At 38.9% G+C, this 25982-nt stretch overlaps 6 protein-coding genes across 11 annotated transcripts in view; 3 read left to right on the top strand and 3 right to left on the bottom strand.

The window, feature by feature from the left end:
• Positions 1-17743, top strand: part of LOC117569192 (sex-lethal homolog) — a 29783-nt gene extending 12040 nt beyond the window's left edge. The window contains exons 1-7 of one of the 5 annotated variants that reach the window (XM_052008622.1): positions 13790-13953; positions 14742-14857; positions 14907-15587; positions 15710-15817; positions 16698-16879; positions 16951-17468; positions 17598-17743. In XM_052008622.1, coding sequence (XP_051864582.1) covers positions 14822-14857; positions 14907-15587; positions 15710-15817; positions 16698-16879; positions 16951-17468; positions 17598-17614 — 1542 coding nt within the window. In that variant the 5' untranslated portion in view covers positions 13790-13953; positions 14742-14821 and the 3' untranslated portion in view covers positions 17615-17743. Of the gene's footprint in view, positions 1-13789; positions 13954-14741; positions 14858-14906; positions 15588-15709; positions 15818-16697; positions 16880-16950; positions 17525-17597 lie in introns of those variants that run through there. The other 4 variants (XM_052008621.1, XM_034250263.2, XM_052008619.1 and 1 more) reach the window with 4 other exon arrangements.
• LOC117566110 (uncharacterized) lies at positions 4113-4787 on the bottom strand. The gene is made up of 2 exons (XM_034245584.1): positions 4398-4787; positions 4113-4235 (listed from the first exon to the last, which is right to left on the bottom strand). Exons 1-2 carry the CDS (start codon positions 4785-4787, stop codon positions 4113-4115), a joined length of 513 nt encoding a protein of 170 aa, XP_034101475.1.
• Positions 10792-12712, bottom strand: LOC117568799 (alpha-protein kinase 1). Its single transcript, XM_034249663.2, has 2 exons — positions 12650-12712; positions 10792-12575 (listed from the first exon to the last, which is right to left on the bottom strand). Exons 1-2 carry the CDS (start codon positions 12662-12664, stop codon positions 10953-10955), a joined length of 1638 nt encoding a protein of 545 aa, XP_034105554.1. The 5' UTR covers positions 12665-12712; the 3' UTR covers positions 10792-10952.
• A 354-nt stretch (positions 17744-18097) lies between the features above and the next one.
• LOC127565561 (putative uncharacterized protein DDB_G0291608) lies at positions 18098-21187 on the top strand. The gene is made up of 2 exons (XM_052004638.1): positions 18098-18652; positions 21005-21187. Exons 1-2 carry the CDS (start codon positions 18098-18100, stop codon positions 21185-21187), a joined length of 738 nt encoding a protein of 245 aa, XP_051860598.1.
• On the top strand, positions 20663-24130 carry LOC117578121 (5'-AMP-activated protein kinase catalytic subunit alpha-2). 2 transcript variants are annotated; one of them, XM_034263306.2, is made up of 3 exons: positions 20663-20814; positions 21005-21533; positions 22601-24130. In XM_034263306.2, the coding sequence occupies exons 2-3, from the start codon at positions 21255-21257 to the stop codon at positions 24113-24115; spliced, it is 1794 nt and encodes a 597-aa protein (XP_034119197.1). In that variant the 5' UTR covers positions 20663-20814; positions 21005-21254; the 3' UTR covers positions 24116-24130. The 2 variants fall into 2 exon arrangements, with proteins under 2 accessions (XP_034119197.1, XP_034119198.1); XM_034263307.2 differs by having other exon boundaries at positions 20667-20814; positions 21008-21533.
• Positions 24131-24767: 637 nt separating this feature from the next.
• LOC117578123 (thioredoxin, mitochondrial) lies at positions 24768-25932 on the bottom strand. The gene is made up of 2 exons (XM_034263310.2): positions 25494-25932; positions 24768-25064 (listed from the first exon to the last, which is right to left on the bottom strand). The coding sequence occupies exons 1-2, from the start codon at positions 25680-25682 to the stop codon at positions 24768-24770; spliced, it is 486 nt and encodes a 161-aa protein (XP_034119201.1). The 5' UTR covers positions 25683-25932.
• Positions 25933-25982: the final 50 nt, after the last annotated feature.

Raw genomic sequence — 25982 nt, 5'->3', positions numbered from 1 at the left:
ATAAAACTATACATTTTGTTAGCTGCCCCCTTTTCATTGACTTACATAAATATTTGCCGCCTTGTTTTTGTTCGCGAAAAAAAATTTTAGATTTTGTTTTGCATTTTCTTTTGTGCTCGATCTAAAAGTTTGCAGAATAACGCCTGCAAATTCGATTTTATGCAATTATGCTAACAATTACCAAATGCTTCTGTATTAAATATGTCAATTTGAAAATGAACTATTGAATATTTCATTCTGTTAAATTTTATTTTTTTATCTAAAGTTATTCTTGTAGATGACCTATACAGTAAAAATTTTGTTCGCTCAAGAGAATTTAAGAGAGTTGTCCGACACGAAAGAATTAACAGTATTTAAGTTTTGAATAACTTATTTATTTCAAATTTAAGTCAAGAATGGTTTGATAATTTTATATTTAATAATATACAAATTACATATTGTAATGTATATAATAATACAGTACATAAAACAGATATTAAAGTATACAATAATAAATTATAATATAAAATAATATTAATAATATAATATCTAACACATTATCACAAATTAACACTTTTTGAAAGTGAAAAATCGTGCATACATATGTATATTAAGTCAACAGCACTGTGTTAACATAGTTGAAGCTTAACATACTGCTGTTATATATAATATTAACATACCAATGTTAACGCGTTGTTCTGTTATTAAGCGACAACTTTTCGCTTGCTTTTGCAGCACTTTCGCACCACGGTGGCGGTTTGTTTAGCTGCAAACTGTGCGGCTTTGACTCAAGTTCAAGTGACACTTTTGCCATATCGCATGTCTCAGTGCACAATTGTTGTTGCACCTCCCCTCCCCCTTCCCCCCTCTTTCTCTATGTCTCTGTCTGCAGTGGAGCGATGCGTGTCTGTTGTTGGTTTTTGGTTTTTTCCAACCTTTCCCAAGTCGATTTGCTTTATGCGTAAATTGCAATTAATTCCAAGTAACATTTTGATGAATGTGAGTGTGGATGACAAGACAAGAAAAGCACGCTCCCATTTCGCTTCGCACTCTCTCTCTCTCTGTCTCTTTTCCCCCTTGGTGTATTCTTACAGTTGCTAACGGTAATCCACTCACGGAACCGCGTCGAATCACATTTGTTGCTGTTGTTGATGTCTGCTGTGAATCGCAAATCTTTTTGTCAGCTGCACAAATGTTAAACAAATTTGTTTGTCTTCAACTTTTGCCACCGTTTTGAGAGTTTTCCCCACCCCAAACAAACGTTTAAAGTTAGAGATGGAGTTTTGAGTTGGGTGTAGCTGGGAACTTGGCATTTTGTCTTTGTCTTTTTATTACTTGTGTCTGTGGCTATCAAGGTCCCTGCAATCCACTTGTCACGCCGTACAATTTGAACGAAACACTCCTCCAATTGTGTCGTCTTGCAATCATTCGTTTCTCTGCTTCTTACCAATTCAATTATGATTGCCTCGAGGCTCGCAAATGAACCGTTTAAAACTCCATAAATATCTTTAATGAAGTCATGAGCATTACACGTCATTGTTTTTGATTTGTCTAAAGTCCGCCCCCAACTGTGTGAACTCTTTCAAACATCTGAGCATTTGCGCTTAGCGGTAGTCTAAATAGTTAAGTACAAACTTTCGAGATACACTACGAAACTTAGGCGCAAAAGTGATCTTTAATGATCTTCCTGTGCTGAAGGAAATATCGTGTATCGAAATTTCGGTACGACCTTCCAGTGCAGTACCGCGCTGCTACCGAATGACAATTATTATGAGGCGTAGCTTAAATCGTTTTGTGATCGCTATTGCACTAGGTTTTTAATAGACAGGACAAGACTGTTTAAAGAGATATAGACTCCTTTTTTCGGGTCGGTATTGCACAACATACAAGAAGGTTGTAGTATATACAGCTCAGAAATTAACTTTTTTTGTGATCGGTATTGAGAAAGGATATTAATGTAGAGCTGAATTACTTACCGCACAAGGCTGTTAAATAAGATTTAGATTATTTTTGGCTAATCGGTACTGCACATCATAACAGAGGGTTGTATTATGTACAGAAAAATATTCTGTTGGTGATCGGAAGTATCTCAATAGAGAGTTGTATTACTCACAGGCTAAAGCTTCCAAAGTATATGTGAAAGCTTATATTTACAGCTAAGTCTATTAAGATATATGTACATAAAATCGTATCCTGGTCGGTACTGCACAACACACAAGAAGGTTGTATTATGTACAGGTTGAAACAGAAATTAACTCTATTTGCGAAAGGTATTGAGGAAGGATCATTATAGAGAGTTGTATTATTGACAGCACAAGGCTGTTAAAAGAGATGTAGATTCTTTTACTATTAAACTACATACAAACTCGTATCCTCGTCGGTACTGCACAGCACACAAAAAGGTTGTATTATGAACAGCTAAGAAAAACAGAAATGTACTCTTTTCGTAATGCGTACTGATAAAGGATCTAAATAGAGAGTTGTATTACTCGTAGCACAAAGCTGTTAAAAGAGATTTAGATTCATCTCCTGGTCGGTACTGCTCAACATACAGGAAAGTCGTAGTTATTATGTACAGTTTCAGACAGAAATTTACTCTTTTTGTGTTCGGTATTAGTCACAGGCTAAAGCTTTAAACATAAATAAAGAGGGTTATATGTAACATATATAAAGCAGAGACTATAATAAATTATATAGACTCTTTTCCTGGTCGGTACTGCAAGAGGCTGTTAACACAGAGATGTGTTTTTTACTGTTCAATCTGTTCAAGTTCATAAATTCAAATTCAAATTGTCAGTATCAAGTCTGCGAAGTACAATCTGCAGCAAAAAGCCACCCAAGAAGCTAGATCTGTTTTGCAGGGACAGTGTTAATGTGATTAGCGCATCTGCGAGTCGTCTTCTCATGGGATGACATCAGCTATTGTACCCGGGTTTTTGCTTCAGTTTCCCTCCGCAGAAGCTCGCTTGCTTTGGGACGTGTGGCGTGTTATTGTTGTAGCTTTTGGCCCATGTAATTGCCAGGCCACTTGCTGTGCCATTGTCAATCTTCATAAGCGACCTCGTCTCTCGACTCCGCGACTTTGACTTCAACTTCAACTTTTTAACGTCAACGTCAACTGCTGTGGCTGTGGCAGTGGCAGTTGTTGTGTTGCGCAACGTGGGCAACGTGTCGCTGCCAAGGTCACCTGCCACACACGAGGCAAGAGTTTGTGCCGCAGATAATTTCACCAATTTAACGTCTCTTTAGGGTCTTAATTTGGGGTTTCAAAAAGGAAAGGCAAATCCAGCAGCAGACGTGGGTAAAAGTGAGGCAGCTCCCTCATCATCAAGTGGGCGTGAACTAAATCATGTACTGACTTAACGAAGAGGATGTTGGAATAAAATCTATGATTTATCTATGTTCTATGGTCTATATATGAACTGTGATCTTTGAACTATTCCTTTTGATTTATGATCTATGATCTAATCTAATTTGGAGTTTTAAAAAAGGACGGCAACGCATCAGCAAACTTGGGTAAAAGTGAGGACTCATCATAAAGTGGGCGTCAAGAAATTATGAACTTAACGAAGAGGATGTTGGGTTAATATCTATGATTTATCTATGGTCTAAGATCTATCTATGATCTTTGGACTATCTAAAATTTATAAGATCTATCTATGCTTTATTTTCAGTCTATCTATCAAAGAGCTGTGATCTTTGATCTATGATCTTTAATCTATGATCTATGATCCTTTATATATGATCGAAGATTCATCGATGATCCATGATCTATGGTCTTTAATCTGTATATCATTTAAGATCTATGATCTATCTATCTATGTTCCAAGTTCTATTTATGATCTATAATCTTTAATATTTCTTTGATCTATGATCTATGGACTGTCTACGGTCTATGATCCTTAATCTATCTATGATCTATCTATCAAGGAGCTGTGATCGTTGATCTGCGATCTTTAATCTATATATGATCTAAGATCTATGATCTATCTATCTATGTTCCAAGTTCTTTCTATGATCTATTGTCTATGGACTCTATGATCTGTGATCTTTAATCTATGATATATCCCTCTATTTAGACGCTAACTAGTTGTGAATTAAGTACAGCTTAGATATGTGTTTGTTGGCTTTATTTAGTTGCTAACCAGATTGTAAAGTGTGCCTGGTGACATGTAAATGAAATGCTGCTGCTGCTGATCCTCGCCGATTTGTTGCTCATCGGAGGCCTCCTCGGTAGGGTTGCTGAAGGCGGCCTCCTGTTGTGGATATCCCGGCGCATAAAATCCGGGCTCGGGCAGATGTTGCAACTGTTGCTGCTGTTGTTGCTGTTGTTGCTGCTGCTGTTGCTGCTGCTGTTGCTGCTGTTGTTGGTGTTGCTGCTGCTGTTGCTGTTGCTGTTGCTCCTCGTGCTTATCCACACTGTACCCCGCAAAGGGAGAAGGTCGGAAAGGTAGCGTAAACTGACCTTGAGCTGGATGCGGCGTCAAGAGGCCCAACAAAATGGGACGACGTCTGGGTTGAGGTTGAGCGGTAGTTGCTGCTGTTGCTGAAGCTGTTGCTGGAGCTGGCGTAACTGGAAAGAATTGAGGTCCTGTATATCCCAAGCTGAGCTGTTGGGTGTCGAGAGGCTGGGCAGCAGTACCAGACGGATGGGGGGGAGGTGCTACAGCCAAGGGCTGCCAAGGCATGGCGTATAACCAATTGCCATAGTAGTAGATGGGCAGCGGTGGTGGCGGAGGTGGTTGCGATTCCACGGCCAGGATCAAGGCCAGCGCGAAAGTGAAGTGCTTCAGAGAGTGGCTCTGCATGTTGTGTTGATGTCGGACCGAGTGTTGAAGTGAGGTTGTTCAGTCAACAAACAATATCAAGAGCTTATATAGCAGCCAGCTAACGCTGCTGTAATTGAATCCCTGCAGTTCCGTTGTAACTGATCTCCTTGGATATGGGATACGTTAGCGCTATGGTTGTCACTGCCAGAGATCATTGCTCGCGCACTTCCTCGTTGCATCATTGGCATTGGATGCAAGATGGGAAATGGGAGATGGGAGAAACTAAAAGAGACTAAACTCAGATGCACCCTTTTGGAGAAAACTTGAATTCATAACATAGATTGGCTGGCATACCTTGAATGCGCTTAAAAACAACTATTATTAGTGGTAGAGCCGTCAGTCTGTTTATAACATCGAAATGAAACTCTTGCTGCCAAGTAAAAAAGCATTCGCAATTAAAACAAAATTGTGCGAAAGTGGTAAAAATAGTCAAATACTATACTATTACATTCAAAATATATCAAATATACTACAAAATATGGCAGCTACTACTACATACGAAATATACCACATGCTGCAAAGAATACTAAAATGCCAAATGCAGCAGTTGATAATATGGTACAACATTCGAAATATACCAAATATATACTGAAAAATATATCAAATTATCAACTCAAGTAGTCAACAATATACTACATTGAAAATATACAGAATATACACTACAAAATATACCAAAATGTCAACTAAAGCAGTTGACAGCTGCACTACTACATTGGAAATATACCATATACTGCAAAATATACTAAAATGTCAAATGTAGCAGTTACTAATACACTACTGCTTCCAAAATATATCAAATATATACTACAAAATATGCCAGATTGTCAATTAAAGCAGTTTACAATATACTGCTATATTCAAAATATACCAGATTGTCAAAGACAGCAGTTAATTATATACTACAACATTAAAAATATACCATATACCACAAATTATCTCATATTGTCAAATAAAGTAGTTAAGAATATACTACTGCACTCAAAATATACCAAATTGACAACTAAAGGAGGTAACAATGTACCATATAATACAAAATATACCGAATTGTTAACTAAAGCAGTAAAGCCAGAACAAGAGCAGCAAAATTTTGAATTCATCGCCACCAAATTCGAAAACCATAAAGTTATTATTGTGTGAACTAATCTTTTTTTATTTTTTTTTTCTTTGGATGTTTTCGATTTCGGAAGTTGACATGGCAGAAATATAAATTGTAGTCTCTGAAATCCGGGCATAAAACTCAACTATGAGAATCAATTAATCAGTCTAGACTGCAAATTGAGCTACGCAAAGATTTGTGCCAAATATTTGTTAATTTAATTTGTTTTGATTTGATTGCAGTTGTCTAGAGACTCGAAAGATACTTTCAGGTATGCCTTTCTCCTTTTTTTTTGTTTTCTTGGCAAATATCTCGCACAATGCTAGTTATAAACATAATTCTCTAAACTGTTTTCAACGCTTGCGCAAATCATGTTGCAATCTGGCAAGATAATAATTATGCTGCCATTACCATTTCTTGCTCTCGCTGTTTACGCGCTCAACAATCCATGTAACTGTTTTGGCTCCCTTTTTTTCTGTTTCTGTTTTTGCCAAGTTGTGAAATTGAATTGCTGCTTCCACTTCCATTTCGCTGCCAGCTTACGTAATCCAATCCATCTGTTGATATTGATAACGATCTCAATCGCAATCGCGATGGCGCGATCTTGTTATTGATATTGATATTAATATTGCGCTGACCCGTTGTCAGGATGTTGCTGCTTGATCCTCAGTCTGCAATTGAATGTTAGATAAACAATTTGTTTGAATGCAACAAATGGCGACTTCCTGCTGCTGCTGCTGCCACAGGTTGCAAGATGCAAGTGGCAAGTCGAAAGCAATAACAATTGCAGCCAGGCGCGTTTTCAATCAAATGATCTAGGTATAAATTAAATGTATATTTTTTTGATTTGTATTTTTAAAAGATTCTCTTATAATCTTTATATCGATCTTAATGACCTTGTTAAACATCTCATCCATATTGATTTGTTTTGTATTTTTAAAATATATTAATATTTTATAGCCTCATTTGAAACAGAGCAAAACGCCAAATTTGTATGTATTTTAATATTAGAATAGTAGAAATTAATTTTATTAAGATAAGATTAGAATAGTATACATTTATTTTATTTATTTTTATTTGTATATTAAAATAAGATTAGAATAGCAGAAATTTATTTTACTTATGTGTTTGTTTAAATTAACTTATTATAATAATAATATAAGAAGAGTTAAGAGGTTTGGGGAATTACTGACAATAAAGGCCTTCAGACTATAGATAATTATATTGTTTAAGTATCGCTAAAAACTTTTTTTTTTTATATTAAATCGTGTATTAAATATTAAATTTAATTATAAAATTGCACATTTTCATTATATTTTCTTTTGAAGGAGTTTGTAAGAAATCGGATCCTAACGGGGAACCAAACCTTAATAGCTCTCTATGTCTCTTAAGCAGTAAATTTAACACATTTCATAGATCAACATAAGGCAAAGCAATATAAGGCAAAGCAATATAAGGCAATATTGAAATTTTAGTATATTAGTATTTATTTAGTATTTCAATATATATCTCTTCTTTTGTATCAGTGTCAAAAATTACATTAAAAATATATATTTTTATTCGATTTGATTACTGAAATTTAAGGCTTTTTATTCTTATGTTATATTTAGGTATTCAGTATTCAGAGTTGATTTAATTACATAAATAGCACAAATCAAATCGGTAATAATTTATTTAGTATTTTAAAATAATTTTCTGCTTTTAATGAGTATTGTAAATTTTACTAAAAACTTATATTTTTTATCAGATATAATTGCGCAAACCTAAGCAGTTATTTTTTCTCATTTTTTGTATTGAAATTATAGTTAGTTAGTTAATTGAATCAAAGAAATATTCCTAAAAGTAAATACCCATATCTCTGCTTTTAATATTAATTTCATTATTTATCGCATTTTAATGTGTAAATCTTAACAGCTTTAATAATATATGTATATAATAGTTAATACAATACAATACAAATATCACCAATCACATCTACATTTCTGCATTCAATAGATGACATTTGCAGCGCCCCCAAACTTTGGCGCCCAATTCCCATTCAAGACCTCTAAATCCGCCCCTGGCGACCGCAACTTGTTGTTATCATTATTTCTTTGGCGTTGTTGCTGTGGGTGTTTATACTCTGATTTTATTTTTATTTACTTTACCTTCACTTTTCATCTCTTTCTTTTCCACTCGTCTCACGCCCCGCATTCCGCTTTGTCTCCGGCCCTCAGCCCTTTGACAACAACTGCTTTAGATTGAAAATCACGTCGAATGGGAAGCGATGCTCCAACTTCAACTTCAACTCGCAACTACAAAAACAGCTTCGACTTTGACTTTGGGTGATTTGCATAACGGAAGCCAAGCATTTTTAACGCGTGCGTTTGTTTCGCTTGTTTTCTTTAACGTTATTTGGCTTTATGAAATTAACTTTAATTTCACATTTAAATGGATTTTAATTCACACCCACAACAACACGCATAGAGAAAAACAACGAAGCTCAAATACACTAACAAAAGATAATGGACAAGGCACAGCTCAAACTGTTTCAAGTCGCTGTGGTATCTTATAGTAATATTATTATAAGAGTAAAATATAATACAATTTGCGATTAGATAACAAGTTTAAAATTATTTTGGAAATGACAATCTGGTATATTTTAAAAGTAATGATATACAAATATACCAAATATAGCTTTTGATATAATTTGATATATTATGGTATATTAAATTGGTTTTAAGACTAATGTAATAGTATATTGATATACCAAATATAGATCTCGGTATATTTGGGTATTTTTCGGTATATTCATTTAGTATATATTAAGACCAATAACACACTATTTTTTAAGTAATATTATATAAATATACCAAATATAGATTTTGGTATATTTCGGTATTTTTCGGTATATTAATTTGGTATATATTGAGACTTTCTGCACGATGTTTCTTTAAGTAATAGTATAACGATATACCAAAAATAAATTTCGGTATATTTTGGTATTTCTCGGAATATTAATTTGGTATATATTAAGACCAATAACACACTATTATTTAAGTAATATTATAAAAATATACCAAATATAGATTTCGGTATTTTTCGGTATATTAATTTGGTATATATTGAGACTTACTACACGATGTTTCTTTAAGTAATACGATATACCAAATATAAATTTTGGTATTTTTTGGTATGTTTATTTAATATATTTTGGTATATTATTTTGGTATAAATTAAGATTAATATCACTGTTTTTCGAAAGTAATAAATAGTATATCGATATACCAAATGTAGACTAAGCTATCTTTTCGGTATGTTAATTTAGTATATTATTACATATATATACTATATTGCTTTTATTACAAATTGAAGCGGGTATCATCACTCAACTGTAGCTTTCTTTCTCATTTTTTACTAAAAATGTGCAAGAATATATTGCATTTTATTAAATCTATTCAAGTCTTAATTCCAATATTTTCACAAAACTTTATCCGAAAGTGAAAAAAATAATCAACAAAAATAGAATCACAAAATGTTGAAATTTAAATCAATAGAATAAAATGTTCAGCATACCCAATTGTTGCTAGTGTATTCGGCAATTTTCAAGTTCAAATTACACAATTTCTTGCAATTAGCTGCCAGAATTTGGATAATGCGGAAACAAAGACAGCGGCGAGCCGGATCTAAGCCTAGTAGAGTCTCTGGGAAAAAATGGAATTAATTGTATTTCGCAACTGCGAACATAATCAAATTAGCTGCGATTATTTACGAGACTATATTTTGGGTTTTAGCTTTACAGCTGTCCGTTGTCAAGGCTGCCCCTGCGCCTGAGCTCATCAAGAAGTTTTTTGGGGAGTTTCTTGGACAATGGACGCAGTGGAGCGCAATCAAATGCACTCAACTTGATGTAAATCAATTATATTGTCTCAGCATAATGAGAAAACAAACAAACGTTAAAGTCAGTCTAAAAAGGAAAAATTAAAAAATTGTTTTCCCAATGAAAAAGTATAAATATAAGTATCAGGTTTGGCTCAAATAAGTTTTATTATGGTTCTTTGTTGATGTACTGGTTCAATTACTTAATAAATAAATCAAATCTAAAAAAATATAAAAATAAGAACATCAAATTAAGAGTGAATAAATCAAATTGTCTTTTATCAAAAATACAAAAGCAGTTTGTGCAATTTAAAAAATCATATAATTGAATTTAACAATATTAATATTTTCCTTTATCAAATAAAAGTTTTTTTTTTGTTATTTATTGGTGTTGATAATAATATAAGTATAAATCTCTTTTCTAATTCGACTAAATTTTTTTTTTTGGGAATATAATCCGGCAATTTACAATGAAATTAAATATTCAAATTAATATTAAAATAAAGCAATTAAGAAAGTTACAGTGGAGTGTGCTCGAATTTGAGATACCTACTACACATTTTGAATAAAATTATATCTCTATCTTTTATAGTCTCTGAGATCTAGGTGTTTATTCGGACAGACGGACGGACAGACAGGCAGACCGTCTCTAATGTTGACGCTGATTAGGAATATACATAATTTATAGGATCGGATATAACTTCTTTTGCCTTTTACATACATTTCCTGGAGGCACAAAGTTATAATACCGTTCTACCTGATAGCTGATATAAAAATATAAAATCAATTCTTCCTGCTCTATTTGAATAATTATACACATTAGAGGTAAGCAGAGAATGAATTTATTTGTATTTAAGAACTAATTAAAATAAAGTAAAATACTTTCTACTCTGCTAATAATTTATATTTTATCAACTTAAAAATAGATTATTAAAAAAAAAAGATAAAAAAACACATTTGAATTGTTATAAATATGTTTTATATTGTGTAAATATAAAATATAAAAAAAAAAATATGGTAATTGTGCTAGAATCGCTTTCTATAGTCGTATTGCATTTCTCTTGAAAACGAAATGCAAGCGTATCAAGTGTCCAGATTGAGGTTAAGTTGAGGTTGAGGTTGAAGTGGAGGTTGAGGAACTCTTGCCTCTTGGCAACTTGCAGTTGAAGTTGTGGTGAGTTCTCTCCGTCTTAGTAATAAGGCGCTTCAAATTCGCGGCTTGGCTGAAATACCATGGGCGAGGAAGACAAGGAAGAGGATGAGGAGGAGGATGATGATGAGGAAGATGAGGATGAGGATGAGGAGGAGGAGCCAATGTGATTGGGAGAGTGACTGCTGTAATGAGGATGTCCGTGGAGCAGCTGCTCATCATCACGCAAGCTGCTGTAGGAGGAACTCGGCAACTCGTAGGAATTCGATTGCATCTGGACATAGTGAGCAGAGGAGGATCCGCCCAGCAGTTGCTCGTAGCCTGCGAATGGTTGCTGCTGCTGGGGATCGGGCAGCGCCTGAGTGGTCATCAACTGTTGAGGAACTCGCAGCTCAGACGCCACATAGCGAGAGCCGTGCGGAGGAGAAGGTAGACCAAAAGACGCACCAGACTCAGCCATTGTTGCAACAGCAGCAGCAATCTTATCACGCCCGGCAAACGGAAATGTATGCAGCATGTTGCTGTCGTGCTGAGCGAGCTGTTGCTGCAACTGTTGCTGCACTTGTTGTCGGCTTGCCTCTTGCCACGAGCTGCTGGGTTGCTGTGGTTGCTTCTGCCATGAGTTGCTCAAGATCTGCTGCTGCTGTTGTTGCTTCTGATGTTGCTGCTCACGCCAGCTGTTGTCGGCGGGTTGTGGTTGCTGCCAGGCCTTGCTTGGAAGCTGCTGCTGCTGCTGCTTCTGTTGTTGCTCCTCGCGCCAGTTGCTTTCAGAGAGTTGCTGCTTCTGAGAATGCTGCCAGGCATTGCTAGGGAAGAGTTGTTGCTGTTGCTGTTTTTGCTGTTGCTCCTCGCGCCAGCTGTTGTCGGTAGGTTGCTGCTGCTTCTGAGGTTGCTCCTCACGCCAACTGTTGCTTGCATCTTGTTGCTGCTTTTGAGGTTGCTGCCAGGCATTGCTAGAGAAGAGTTGCTGCTGCTGTTCCAGTTGCTTCTGTTGTTGTTCCCCACGCCAGCTGTTGTTGAAAAGTTCTGGTTGCTGTTGCTTTTGAGATTGCTGCCAGGCATTGCTAGTGAAAACTTGTTGCTGCTTCTGTTGTTCAAGTGGCTGCTGCTTCTGAGATTGCTGCCAAGCATTGCTAGGCAATTGTTGTTGCTGTTGCTGTTGCCATCTGCTGCTCAGAAGTTGATCATTATGGCCCGGCAATTGCTGCAGTTTCGTTGATTGCTGTTGTTGCCAGTGTTGCTGTTGCTGTTGCTGCAATTCGTGTGGTTGCTCTCGCCATCTATTGCCCGAATGTTGCTGTGGTTGCTGTTGCTCATAGTACTGCATGTTGTAGGGACCCTTAAAGCTCGACTGTTGCTGTTGCTGCTGCTGTGTTGCTGGCTTAGTGTTGAACGTGTGCTCGTAGAGCGGCAATTGTTGCTGCAGCAGCGGCTGGGGGGGAGGATTGGGCTGCCAGTGACCGGTGGTGATGATCGCCTCGGTGGTTGGCGCACTTGCAGCCGGCAGATATTTGTGTGCGGGGCCATTATAGCGATAGCCATCTCTATTGCCATCTCTATTCGCTTGCGATGTATCGTAACGATTGCTCAGCGGGTGGATGCCATGGACAACGGCAAAACAATTAGGCAGCGCAGCCAGCAGCGCTGCAAACAAAAGTGTGACCTATAAACGGTAGAAAGAAAACGAAAATCGAATCGAAACAATATATCGATAGGTTTAACTAAATTCCTATTTACAGTGTACAGCTGCATGTTGTGCGTGTGTATGTGTGTGTGTTATCCTTTAAGCTGCCTTCTCTCCCTTGCTGTTCTCGGTGTGAGATGCTAACAATGAATGGCTAGCAAAGCGGCTGCTTCAATACGTTTTATAGCACGCAATGGTCTCTAACTCTTTTTTTGTGCAGATTTATCATCAATTGCGCAGTTTAGATCTACATATCTCGCCCTCTCTCTCTCTCTCTCTTTCTTTGTGTGTTGGTCGCAATTGAATCACGCTTTGACACACTGTTGACACCAAAGCCGTAGCAACAGCTGCTGCTGCTGCTGCTGGCAAAGCAAAGTGTGCCACAAATGATATTCATAAGCTCTCGTAAATACAAACAAGCTAGACAAAACAATTATCGCAAAAATTATCACAAATTGCAAAACGTGTGCAAATTACTTTCTTCTGTAATTCATTCAAAAAATCGCATTTGACCCTCACTGGGTTGTGGTATCGTCGACATACGGAAATACAAAAGCGTTTTATCAATTTGTTTTCTTCTACTTTTCTTTTTTGTTTATTTGTTTGCTTAGAATTTGAAAATGTTCGATAACGATAGCGATAGCCTATCGTTGTGGGCAGCACTTTTACTTTTGCAGCCTATGTGTGTATGTGTGTGTGTGTGTGTGTGTGGGTCATTACACAATCGTAATCGATGAGTTTGAATGATTGGCGCGCGCGTGGGCTGAAGACATCAATTAAATATATTAAATAGAGCAACAATAAAGCGCCGACTTATTTGTAATTTCAATGCCAAGCAATTTACTTTGACAGCTTAACTCTCTGGTTATGAATAGTAAAATCAATAAAAAATTAGTGTGGCTCATTCATTATTTTACAATTAAGTTTCTCCATATATATGCGTTGCTATATTTATATTTATTGTTTACAAAAATACCACACGTGCTGCTTACTCACTGAAATATTAGTAACTTTTTTTTTTACTAAATTTCCTTGACCGAAAAAGAATTAAAAAATATATCGAATGAATTTATCGATATGCGCGGCCCGGCTGTGTTGTCGCCTGTCAAAATGGCACTCCATACGATACTTACACCGGCCAAGTATCGAGTTGAATTTGACAGTTTGAGCACGAAAAAAGGTATCGATGAATTTTTCATTACATGGCGACAACGAGTACATTGCATTGAAGTCGCCGCTTAGAAAGCGTTCGGGAGAAAAGTGCAAAAAATAATACAACACATAGCAACAAAAAAAAATAATAAGAAGAAATAAACGTTGTGATTTTTCATTTGTGGAGGCAGTGAATACAGTGCAAGTAAGTACATTAAATAATGAGCTAAACAAATGCCAAATAGGCAGCGCAATGTGGGCAGCTAAAAATGCCGTTTTTGCGGCTCTCAATGGTTTTCAATTTTCAATTGATGTCGCTTGTATTTTTTTTTTTTTTCATCCTCACTTGTTTCGTTTTCGTTGTGGAGGCACACAGTGCGTGTATTTGAATGTGCTCTGTGTACGTGTGTGTGCGGTCAATTGATGTGTTGGTATTAGTACATACTCTTCTTTTTTTTTCGCTGTTTTTTTTTCTTCTACCCTACTGAGGGCCGCTGCTGCCACAGCAAGTTGCACGTATGTACATACGTACGTTTGTGTGTGTGTGTGCGCATATGTATTTTTTGCGGGCCCCCTTCAATCGCGCTGCGCCCCTTGGAAAGGTTCAGTTGGTCGGTTCTCAGTTCAGTTCATTTGCGGTTGTGTCATAAATTTGTTAATTTAATGTCAAACACGCCACAAGCTGCAAAAACCAATTGCACACATACACGCACACACATGTAAGCAAACGTACACACACACACACACGCTACACATGTAAAAGTGCAATCGGCTTTTTTTTTAGTGCTGCACTTGCCAAATGATTTATCGCCGTCTTCGTTGTTGTTCTTGTTGTTGTTTGTGCGGGGCTCGTGCTCAGCCGGGATACCGATAACCGCCGATGCCGATAGCAAATCCTCGATACTCGATATTGAATCGAATTCGTGCTATAAGATTAAGAAGAGTTTGTTTTATGATGTTCCACTTTAACGTTTGGTTTTGTATTTGTTGCAGAGAACAATTTGGCAAGACAACAGCAGCAACAATACTGCAGCAGAGGAGGCGGCGCCGAGGTGGCAAGGAAAAGCCACAACATGCCTAAGCGCACATCGAACGAAGATAATGAAAACGTGAGTGCCAAAATGCTTTAAAATCATTTACATATATATTTCAATAAAGCTACTTAAGTTGCAGGACTCGGAGCTAAATGAGGAGAGCGGCGACGGCTCGGGTGCTGAGGATGATGAGCAGGCGGAGCAAACGAGCGCCGGCGATGAGGAGGAGCCAGAAGATGACGATTCGGATGATGATTCCAACTCTGAGGACTCTGCTGAGGATAAGGGCAACAAGATAGCGGACAAGTCGCAACAGCAGCAGCAACAACAGAAGCAGCAACCAACGACGCAGGCACAGCAACAGCAGCAACCAAAACAACAGCAACAACAACAGCAGAAGAAAAAGCAAACGCTGCCGCAACCGAATAAACAGCAACAACAACAACAACAGCGAGCGAAACAAGCGCCACAGCAAAAACAACAGCAACAACAACAGCAGGCCAAGGAGCAGCAGGGAAAAGCAAAGCAGCGTTCCATTTACGATACGGATGATGAGTCCGAGGATAGCGAAGAGCAGCAGGACGAGGACCAAGCAACTCAACAACAGCAGCAGCAACAACAACCACAACAGCAACAACAGCAGCAGCAACAACAACGTCAGCAGCAGCCACAACAGTCGCAGGATCGCGCGTTAACCAATCTGATCATCAACTATCTGCCGCAGGACATGACGGATCTGGAGTTGTATCATTTGTTCTGCAACTGCGGTCCCATCAACACTTGCAAAATCATGCGAGACTACAAGGTGAGAAAGAGAAAGAGCAATAGCCAACAGCCTATCTCTGTCACACACTCTGGCATACATACACACGAAACTAATGCATATGGTCAACTCGCTCTAATGTGTTCTCTCTCTCTTTAACACAGACCGGCTACAGCTTTGGCTACGGATTCGTCGACTTTGCCTCCGAGGCGGACTCCGAGGAAGCCATACAGAAGCTCAATGGCTACTACGTGCGCAACAAGCGCCTGAAGGTAAGCATTGGAGTGGAGTCCTGGCAGCATAAGGATTACAATTCGTACTACAAATTAAGAGCCAACTACTAACACCATTATTTCTTAAAGACCAACACTTTGTTTTCGACTTATACTTTAGCCAATTGTTAAGTTCTTTTTATATTTCATTTCTTGTTTCAAAAGTTTAAGTTAATTTTTACATTTCTTTTGAAAAATTAACTTTAACTTGAACTTTTTCCTATAGATAATTTCTTGATTCACAAGTTAACTACTTTTTCTTATATTTAATTTTTTGTTTCAAATGTTAACTTGAACTATTTATATTCTTTTTCATTTCTTGTTTCAAAAGTCAACTTAAACTTTTTCGTTTAGTTCATTTCTTGTTTAACAAGTTAACTTTCACTTTTTCTTTTTTTTTGTTTAAAAAGATATCCTGAACTTTTTCTTATATTTATATATAATTTGTTTTTCAAAAGTTAGAGTTAACTTTTACATTTCTTTTGAAAAATTAACTCCCATAGCTAAACTCTTACTTTTGATTTACATAATGGAACTTTTTCTTATAATATCTTGTTTCAAAAGATAACTTGAACTTTCTCCGATATTTCATTTCTTGTTTCAAAACATAATTTAAACATTTCTTATATTTAATTTTTTGCTTTAAAATTTAACTTGAACATTTTCTTATAATTAATTTTTTGTTTTAATACTTAACTTGAAACTTTTCCTTATTTGATTTCTTGTTTCAAAAGTTAAACCTTAACTTTTGTATTTCTGTTCATTTATAAAATTGTAATCTAACATAAAAGTTATGTATCAATTTAGTGTTGAAGTAGTTTGTTATTTAGTTTAAGATGAAATGTGAATTCTTGATTAATATCCTTGCTTATTTACGCAGGTCTCGTATGCACGACCTGGCGGGCAATCGATCAAGGACACCAATCTGTACGTGATCAATTTGTCCCGCAACATCAACGATGATCAGCTGGATCGGATATTCTCACCCTACGGCTTGATCGTGCAGCGCAACATATTGCGTGACAAGTTGACGGGGCGCCCACGAGGCGTGGCATTTGTGCGGTAACTTTTGTCAATACTCTTTGTAAACTCACTTGACATATTAATAATTGTATGCTCCCCAAATTGTGCAGCTACAACAAGCGCGAGGAGGCACAGGAGGCGATCAAGGCGTTGAATAACACAGTGCCGCCGGGCGGTACTCAGCCAATTTGGGTGCGGCTAGCTGAGGAGCATGGCAAGGCGAAGGCGGCACAGTTTATGCAACAATCGGGCGGTGGCCCCCCAATCATGGGGCAACAACAGCAGCCACAATTGCCGCCACCGCCGCCGCATCACATGAACCATCCGCAAATGCAGCAGCAGCAACAGCAACAGTTGCACCATCATCACCAGCAGCAGCAACAACACCACCAGCAACAACAACATCATCATCATCAGCAGCAACAGTTACATGAACCTCCGCACTACGCGATGCGAACGCCGCCGCATCCGATGCAGCAGCTGCATCATCATGGCCATGGCATGAACCTTGGCGTTTGTCTCCAGCCGCCGATGCTTGGTGGTGGCGGAGGCGGTGGCGGAGGAGGCGGCGGTGGTGGTGGCGGCGGCGGTGGCGGTTATCATCCCCACAACAATATGGCACACAGAGGTAGATCAAATAGAACACCACGATCTCAAAAACCGCATCCATATAAATTCTTTTAACAAAATCAAAAAAAAACAAAAAAAAAAACAGAAATTTATTTAAAACAAAATTAATTTCTTTACACAATATTAGCTGCATCTCACAGGTGAAGTGTTCATGCTGCCCTTGCCAATCACAATTATGCCAATGCCACGACCACACGCCGCTTCGCAGCAGCAACAACAACAACTGTTGCAACAACAACAACAGCAGCAAATGCAACAGCAACAACTGCAGCAGCAACTACAACAACAACAGCAGCAGCTAGAGCTACAAATGCAGTCGATGCAATTGCAGCAACAACAACACAGCAGCGATGCAACTGCAGCCAATGCAGCAGCAGCAGCAGCAACAACATCTACGGCGTCGGCAATGGCCAACAGCAACAACAACAACAGCAACAATACCAACGCAACAGCAACGGCAGCATTAACAGCAACCAATTCAGAATAAACACACCAGCAACACCTTCAACAACAACAACACACAACAACAACAGCAGCAACAACAACAGAGCAGCAGCAACAACAACAACAGGTGCAATAATACCCGTTAGAACAACATCAACAAGATCATATCGATACGAGGCGACAATGTTGCAGCAACAACAGCAGCAGCAACCACTGTCCTCCTATCAGCAACCGCAGCAATATCAAACGTTTCCAGCAGCACGCCAGCAGCAATATCAAGCATGGCAGCAACCACAACAACAGTATGCACCTCGCCAACAGCAACAACAACAGCAGCAGCAATATCAATACCATCAACCGGAGCAACACTTGCAATTGCAATCTTACCCAACGCAACAGCAATTGGCCATGCAACCAGTGTTTGCCTACGATGGTCGCGGTTGTTATACGCCCGCTGGCTACACTTTAACACCAATGCTGGCAGCCACAACAACAACAACAGCAGCCAGCGAAGTGAGTGATGGACAATGCGTTTACTATCAGTATGCGGATGAGGATTATGTGAATAGCGTCAACTACTACGATCAAAGCACTGGCGACATGTGTGCCATGGGCCTTGTTTACGTCGCTTACAAGGACAACAACAGCAACTACGATGCCGCACAATCTTATGCGTTAACAGAGCAGAGTAATCGCAGTCACAGACAACGCGGAATGCGACAGCGAACGCTGCTGCAAGTGGAAATGGCAGGTGCAAGTGCAAATGGAAGTGCAACAATAGCAACTGCAATGCGGAGGCAAAACTAGAGACTAAAATAAGACTCTCTGGACTCGATTCTTGTTTGTTGTGTCGTTGTGTTCGTCTCTGTTGTGAGTGAACCTATTGAATCGCATGTGCTGAATGTATAAAAATCAAAGAGAAAACACTTACATATATATATATATATATAAACAGAGAGAGATATATAGTATATTATAAATAGATTGTAGATATGCTGTAGCCATCATATCAATTCAGCCAATCCCAAGTAAAAGCACATACAAGAATGGGATCGATTGTGGAACAGAACTAGAAATGTTACAAATTATTCATTTAATGCTCTTTATAATCCAAAAAAAAACATGTAAAGTACATAGGCAACCCAAAATATGTATTGCAAAATGAACAGAACAGAACAGATTACAAGTTAAGGCTGTAAACCGAACAGAGCAAACTTCCACACACACACATACTACACACACTCATAATACATACTGCAATTTAGCTTGATAAGATTGTGAAAGAAAGATATATGAACGCATTAGGAAACATTTGTAAAATTTATTAAATTGTATAACTAAGAATGTCGACTGCAATTCGCATCTCGATGTATTTGATGTAATTATTCACTAGAATTTTTCAATATGATGTTCTTTTTTTTTTTTTTTTGATAGAGCACACTCAAACACACACACAACAATAACACCCAACACATAAGGCAACCAGACCAACTTTTTCATACCTCCATTAAATTGCAAATGAATTTGAATGTGGACAATTAATGACAAAATGTAAAGTTGTAAATTGTAAAATATATATTTCAAAAATATATATTCTTAAAAACATTTCACACACACACACACACATATAGTAGACCCATTTCTTGATGTATGTATTTGTTTATCGATGTCCACAATGACAACAGCAACAAAAAGGGGGACTTTCCCCTTTCTCTTTCCCCCCAAAACTCACCACTTATAAACCAGAAAATATAATACTAATAATAATGATGTAACTGACGTAATTTTTGTTTTTTTTTTTAATATTTTTAAAAACTAGTCGTATAGCAATATTATAGTTAAGTAATTTTTTTGCAAAGAAATGCTAAATTTTTAGAGATTAATTAAATATACATAAACCGCAACACTGCAAGTGAATAAAACCACAAAACAAATAAGCGAAATCTCGGCAAAACTGTATATAGAATAAATTTTATATTTAAAAACAAAAAAGAGCGAGACAGACAGAGAGAACACGTCGTAAGCTTAAAAACAAAATGGCGTCCTTACATTAATGAAAATGAGAGAGATGCAGCGATCTTAAGGGTTCTCGCATGCCTGAGCGAGATGGAAAGAGAGAGAGAGAGAGAAAGCGAGCTTCAGCACGAGATTTATGTATAAGTATTTGTGTATTTGTATATGTATATGTAGGAATCGAAGAGCAGGTACAGTTTGACAGACGAGACAGACACAGTGAAATTACCTGGGGGGGCTTATTTTGTAAGTTAATTAGTATTTGCATATACTCTAAGTATTTCAATGTGAATTGTAATCATCGTGGATAATAAGCGAGGCACCGTGTTTTTTCTTCGTCATAATTAGATTATTAACTTTATACAAATGTTAATTTTATCACTTTGCAAATAGTCGCAATTTATGGCTATATTACAAATGAATTATTATATATAAAAAAAAAGAATTATAAAAAAAACAAAGAACCTACTGCGTGTAATAAATGTGTTTCAAACCACCCCAAAAACAAATTTTCAAATGCAAATAAAAAAAACAAGTGCGCAATGCTCAATTCCATTCACTGCGATCTATCAATTCAAATTTTCGCGCCATCTTTTGGCGAATGCTAACAGCTGTGCTGTTCAATTTAACAGAGACGGAAGAGCAGATGTTATTTACAGCGTGGTGGCAACGCTGTTTTTGACATATTGGAAAATACCGCATTGGAAAAATACCAGCACTTATTCCAATGGCAATTAGCGCAAAAAAAAAAATAAGAAAAGAAAAACACACACATAAGAAGAAAACTAAGCAGCTGAAAGACAATAGCAGGACCACGAATACGACACCAAAACGTGATTTATTTACAATTTAATTGCTGGCGCAGTGCTAAACAAGTTCGTGTGCGTGTGAGTGACTCTATTTGTTGTGTTGGGGACAAAGTGTGTGTAAGACAATAATAATAAAACAGCAAGAAGAACAACGACAACAGCAACAACACCAAGGGTATCCATAGCCGAGACAACGAGATTATTTATTTGTCTATGCCTTGGAAACGGAATACGCAATAAATGATAATCGACCTTCCCGTTCCCATAGCAGCAGCAGCAGCAGCAGAAGGGGAGCGAGGAGTGCGGCAGCAATATATCGTGGCGCGCTGAGCGCCCCCCACCTCTTCCGCCCCAATCACAAAGCACAACAGAAAGAAGCAGCAGCGAATTCCAACTGCGATTCCCAACAGCAACAACAACAACGGCGATTCTCATAGCCAATTCCCGATAACCTTCGATAACCAATTTGGCAATCGAATTGTGAGTGAGTGAGCGAGCGCGAGAGCGAGACCGACAAAATGCCACAGATGAGAGCCGCAGCCGCTGAGGCGGCGGCAGCGGGCAGCGCCAATGGTCAGCCGCTGGTGAAGATCGGACATTATCTGCTGGGAGCCACATTGGGCACTGGAACGTTTGGCAAGGTGAAGATCGGCGAGCATCAGATCACGCGACTCAAGGTCGCTGTTAAGATACTCAACAGGCAGAAGATCAAGAGTCTCGATGTCGTTGGCAAAATTCGACGCGAGATTCAAAATCTCAAACTCTTTCGCCATCCGCACATCATAAAGCTTTACCAGGTGAGGGTGTGTCTATGTGTCTGTGTTTGTGACGTCACAGCTGTTTACATAATTTAAATGACGTAGCCAGCAAAATTGTTGACAGAGAATCCTGTTTACATTAAACAATTCAGTCAATCAATCAAATGGTGTTGCATTTCCTTCCCATCATTAGAGACGTGTATAATATATTTATTAGTGCATAAAACACAGTTGCAAAAAGCAAACAGTTTTGCATAAACAACAACAAACATTACATTGCCATTTGTTGAATGCGAAAAATCCTTTAGAGGAGGAAACTTCCCCGCACTTCAGATACTCTTTCTTTTTTATTCGTCTTGAAAAGTTAAGAAATTTATCATTTCTAAACATTTTTATTTGAGTTGAAATTTATTTCTTTATTTATTACTATTACTATAACTATAACTTTTTAATGTAAAATAATTTATGCAAATTTTAAAATCAATATTAGAAAAAGTATTACAATCAGTATAACATTTTTTATATTTATATAATATAATTTCTATATTTATGGAAACCAAGAAATGATACAGACCGTAAAAAACTCTTTATTAATATCTTTATTCTTTATTATTATTATATTTTCTATATTTATGTTATAAAACCAACAAATAGGACAGTCAATTTTAGGCATTTCTTTACCCAAGTCGATATACTTTAGTTAGAAGCTTTAAGGTTTAAAAAGATCGTATTGATCGTATTCTATTTTTATGGAAACCAAGAAATAATACTGCCAATTTTAGGCATTTCTTTTCCCAAATCCAAATTAGTTTAGTTTTAGTTGATCTTGCAAATAAATATGTGTGAAACAGAATGGAAAATGTTGGAAATAGAATGGAAAATGGAAGGCAGGGAAATATCATGCGGTGTAGAAAAGTTCGATGCTCTTGTCACATTCATTAGCAACGTGACTTTTGTGAAATGAGTCAATAACATGATATCGACACTGATCGCTGATCGATAATGACCACCGATCAGTGATGATCATCAATAATCCCCAGCTCAAATCACTGACTAACCAACCGACTGTTGATACTCTACTAATAATTGCAAATTGTTGTCATCAGGTTATATCGACGCCCTCGGATATCTTCATGATCATGGAGTATGTGAGCGGAGGCGAGCTCTTCGATTACATTGTGAAGCATGGGAAATTGCAGGAGCATCAGGCGCGTCGGTTCTTCCAGCAGATCATCTCGGGTGTGGACTATTGCCATCGCCACATGATCGTGCATCGCGATCTCAAGCCCGAGAATCTGCTGCTCGATCACAACATGCACGTGAAGATCGCCGACTTTGGCCTCTCCAACATGATGCTGGACGGCGAGTTTTTGCGCACCTCTTGCGGCTCTCCGAACTATGCAGCACCCGAAGTTATCTCCGGTAAACTGTACGCTGGACCCGAGGTGGACATCTGGTCATGTGGCGTCATACTCTATGCGCTGCTGTGCGGCACATTGCCGTTCGATGATGAGCATGTGCCGTCGCTGTTTCGCAAAATCAAATCGGGCATCTTTCCCATACCCGAGTATCTGAACAAACAGGTGGTGAATCTGGTGTGCCAGATGCTGCAGGTGGATCCGCTGAAGCGTGCCACCATTGAGGAGATCAAGAAGCACGAATGGTTCCAAAAGGAGTTGCCCGCCTATCTGTTTCCCTCCTCCATCGAGCAGGACTCGAACGTGATTGATACATACGCTGTCGCAGAGGTTTGCACCAAGTTCGGTGTAAAGGAATCGGAGGTGCACAATTCGCTGCTTAGCGGTGATCCGCACGATCAGCTGGCGATCGCCTATCACTTGATCATCGACAACAAACGTTTCGCCGACGATGCCGCCACCCAGATCAGCGAGATTAACAACTTCTTTGTGGCCGGCTCGCCACCGCCGCCGCCCCCAGCAACCGCCACATCAAATGCAGCTGCCACGCTGGGTCCTGGGATGGGACACTCGCCGCACGACGGCATCGAGTCGTCGTCGGTGGCCACGGTGACCATTGGAGGCGGCACAGCCGCAAGCTCGGGCAGCGCGACACCGGTGCACAACGGACCCGGATCGAATCCGGCGAGTGCTGTGCCCACCATACGGCCGCATCCGGAGCGCATTGCTCCGATGCGTGAGCGTCAGCTGGCGATGAGTGTGCAGAACACCGGAGGAGCCGCGTTCCCCGAGAAGACGGCTCGGGGTGGGACGCCGATTAAGCGGGCAAAGTGGCATTTGGGCATCCGATCGCAGAGCAAACCGAATGACATCATGCTCGAGGTGTATCGGGCGATGAAAGCCCTGAGCTACGAGTGGAAGATCATCAATCCGTATCATGTGCGTGTCCGGCGGCAGAATGTGAAGACCGGCAAGTTTTCGAAGATGTCGCTGCAGTTGTATCAGGTCGATGCCAAGAGTTATCTGCTCGACTTCAAGTCGCTGACCAACGATGAGGTCGAGCAGGGTGACGATGTCATCATGGAGAGCTTAACGCCGCCGCCCTTAAGCGTCAGCGGTGTGATGCCGTTGCAGCCGACGGGTCATCATACCATGGAGTTCTTTGAGATGTGCGCCGCCCTCATCATACAGCTGGCGCGTTAAAGAAGCACCTCCCCAAAAATAATACCAATATTATTACACTCTATGATTATTATCCTCTTTACTATACAATTTGTTTCGTCTGCGTTTTCGATTTAGTTTTTTTTTATCGTGTTGCCAAGTCCCTCTTTATATCGAGTGTCCTAACTAATTAATTATATTATGCTACATTATTGTATTACGCAAAACAATGAATTGAAATCAGTTTTTACCATTGTATTCGGCACTTTTTCCCCCCTCCACTTTTCCCGTTGTTAAACTATTTGCTAATGGTATATAAGTGCAAAATACACATTATTATTATTTTTTTTTTGTGTTCGTAATTCGTAACTTAACGAGACAAAAGTGAAACTAAAAGCTAAATATACGATATTCTTATTATCCATAAACGGAAACATTTAAGTGACAATTTTATTGAGCATCGCTTAGTGGCTAAATTACAAGTACTTTGTGATCATACAATAATTACTATTCTCTGGCTGTTGACTCTTCAGCCCTGTCGAGTCTTCAGCCCTGTTGACTTTGCAGACCTGTTGACTCTTCAGCCCTGGCATCACATACATATACTATATAAATTCTTAAGGCCGCCAAATACAAATATATAATATCTATGAGGAGAGTGAAGAATGATGAAAGGGAAAGCGGGAAGGGAAACCTATTGCTTCTGCTGTTGCTTGCGCTTCAGCTTGTCGATCAACGTCTCTATGCTGTTGGCATCCACCAGACCGATGAACTTGTCCACGACGACGCCGTTGCGAAAGGCGAGAACGGCGGGCACCGCTTTGACCTCAAACGTTTCGACCAGATCGAGATTGTCCTCCACATCGATGACGGCCAAATCGATCTCAGTCGAATTCTCGAGCAGCTCGAGCATCTTTGGTGTGAGTATCTTGCAGGGATCGCACCATTCCGCATGGAAATTCACAATCACCGGATTGTCGCTGTTGATCACCTAAAAGAAACGCAAAACAAAAAACGAATACAGCGCATATTTACATATGTTCGATTCTTTTTCGGGCTTATTTGCATACACGCGCATAATAAACACACACATGACGCACTGCTGTAGTCGACCCGTTAGATACCCTGGACGTATCAACGAATTAACATTTCAGTAGCAACACTGTTTAATGTGATCGTGCTGCCCAGCGAGCATGCGCACTTGACGCTTTGTTTATAGGGTAAACAGCCAACGAAATGCGTCATGGGTTACGGCCGGAACAAATCACGTACGCCAAAACGGCAAAACAACAGCTAACAGCCGCATGCCAAGAGCATTGCATAATGCTGCCTGCAACTCACATACATATACAAATGTAAGAGTGTGTACACACTGACTGAATGCAGTTTGTGATTGTGCATGGTGACAGTGTTGCCTTACCTTCTGATCAAACTCGTAGTGATCCTTGATGACCAGCTTCTTGTGGAGCATCTGCGACTGTGACAGATACTTTTGGGTGGCTTTGGCCGCTTGGGGCGCCACTCGCTGACAGCTGCTCTGGGCGCTGGAGTTGATAAGGCAACAGGCCGCCAAGCGTGGTGCGATGCCCTCAGCTGCAATTTTCAGCATACTCTTTTTGTATTGTTGTGTATAAATTAACAATTACTGCAATCGAATGCAATAATAATAACAACAGCTGGAGTTGTTTTGTCTGCGTTGCAACGGTCGAGAGTGTGTGTGCGTGCGCTAAACGAGACCACAAGACGAAAAGAGACGAGACGAAGCAAAGACGAAAACGAAGAAGACTCCGCGATAAGATAAATAAAAGGCACAAAAACTGTGCACTATTGGACCTCTGTGGTACGCTTTTTTGGTGCGGGAGGAACGGGTTACTACAAGTGAACAAATATCGATATGACTATCGATGCA

This window comes from Drosophila albomicans, chromosome X, assembly GCF_009650485.2.
Source record: "Drosophila albomicans strain 15112-1751.03 chromosome X, ASM965048v2, whole genome shotgun sequence".
Taxonomy (NCBI): domain Eukaryota; kingdom Metazoa; phylum Arthropoda; class Insecta; order Diptera; family Drosophilidae; genus Drosophila; species Drosophila albomicans.
The sequence above is the reverse complement of the archived record's forward strand: the minus strand, read 5'-3'. Positions and strand labels throughout refer to the sequence as shown.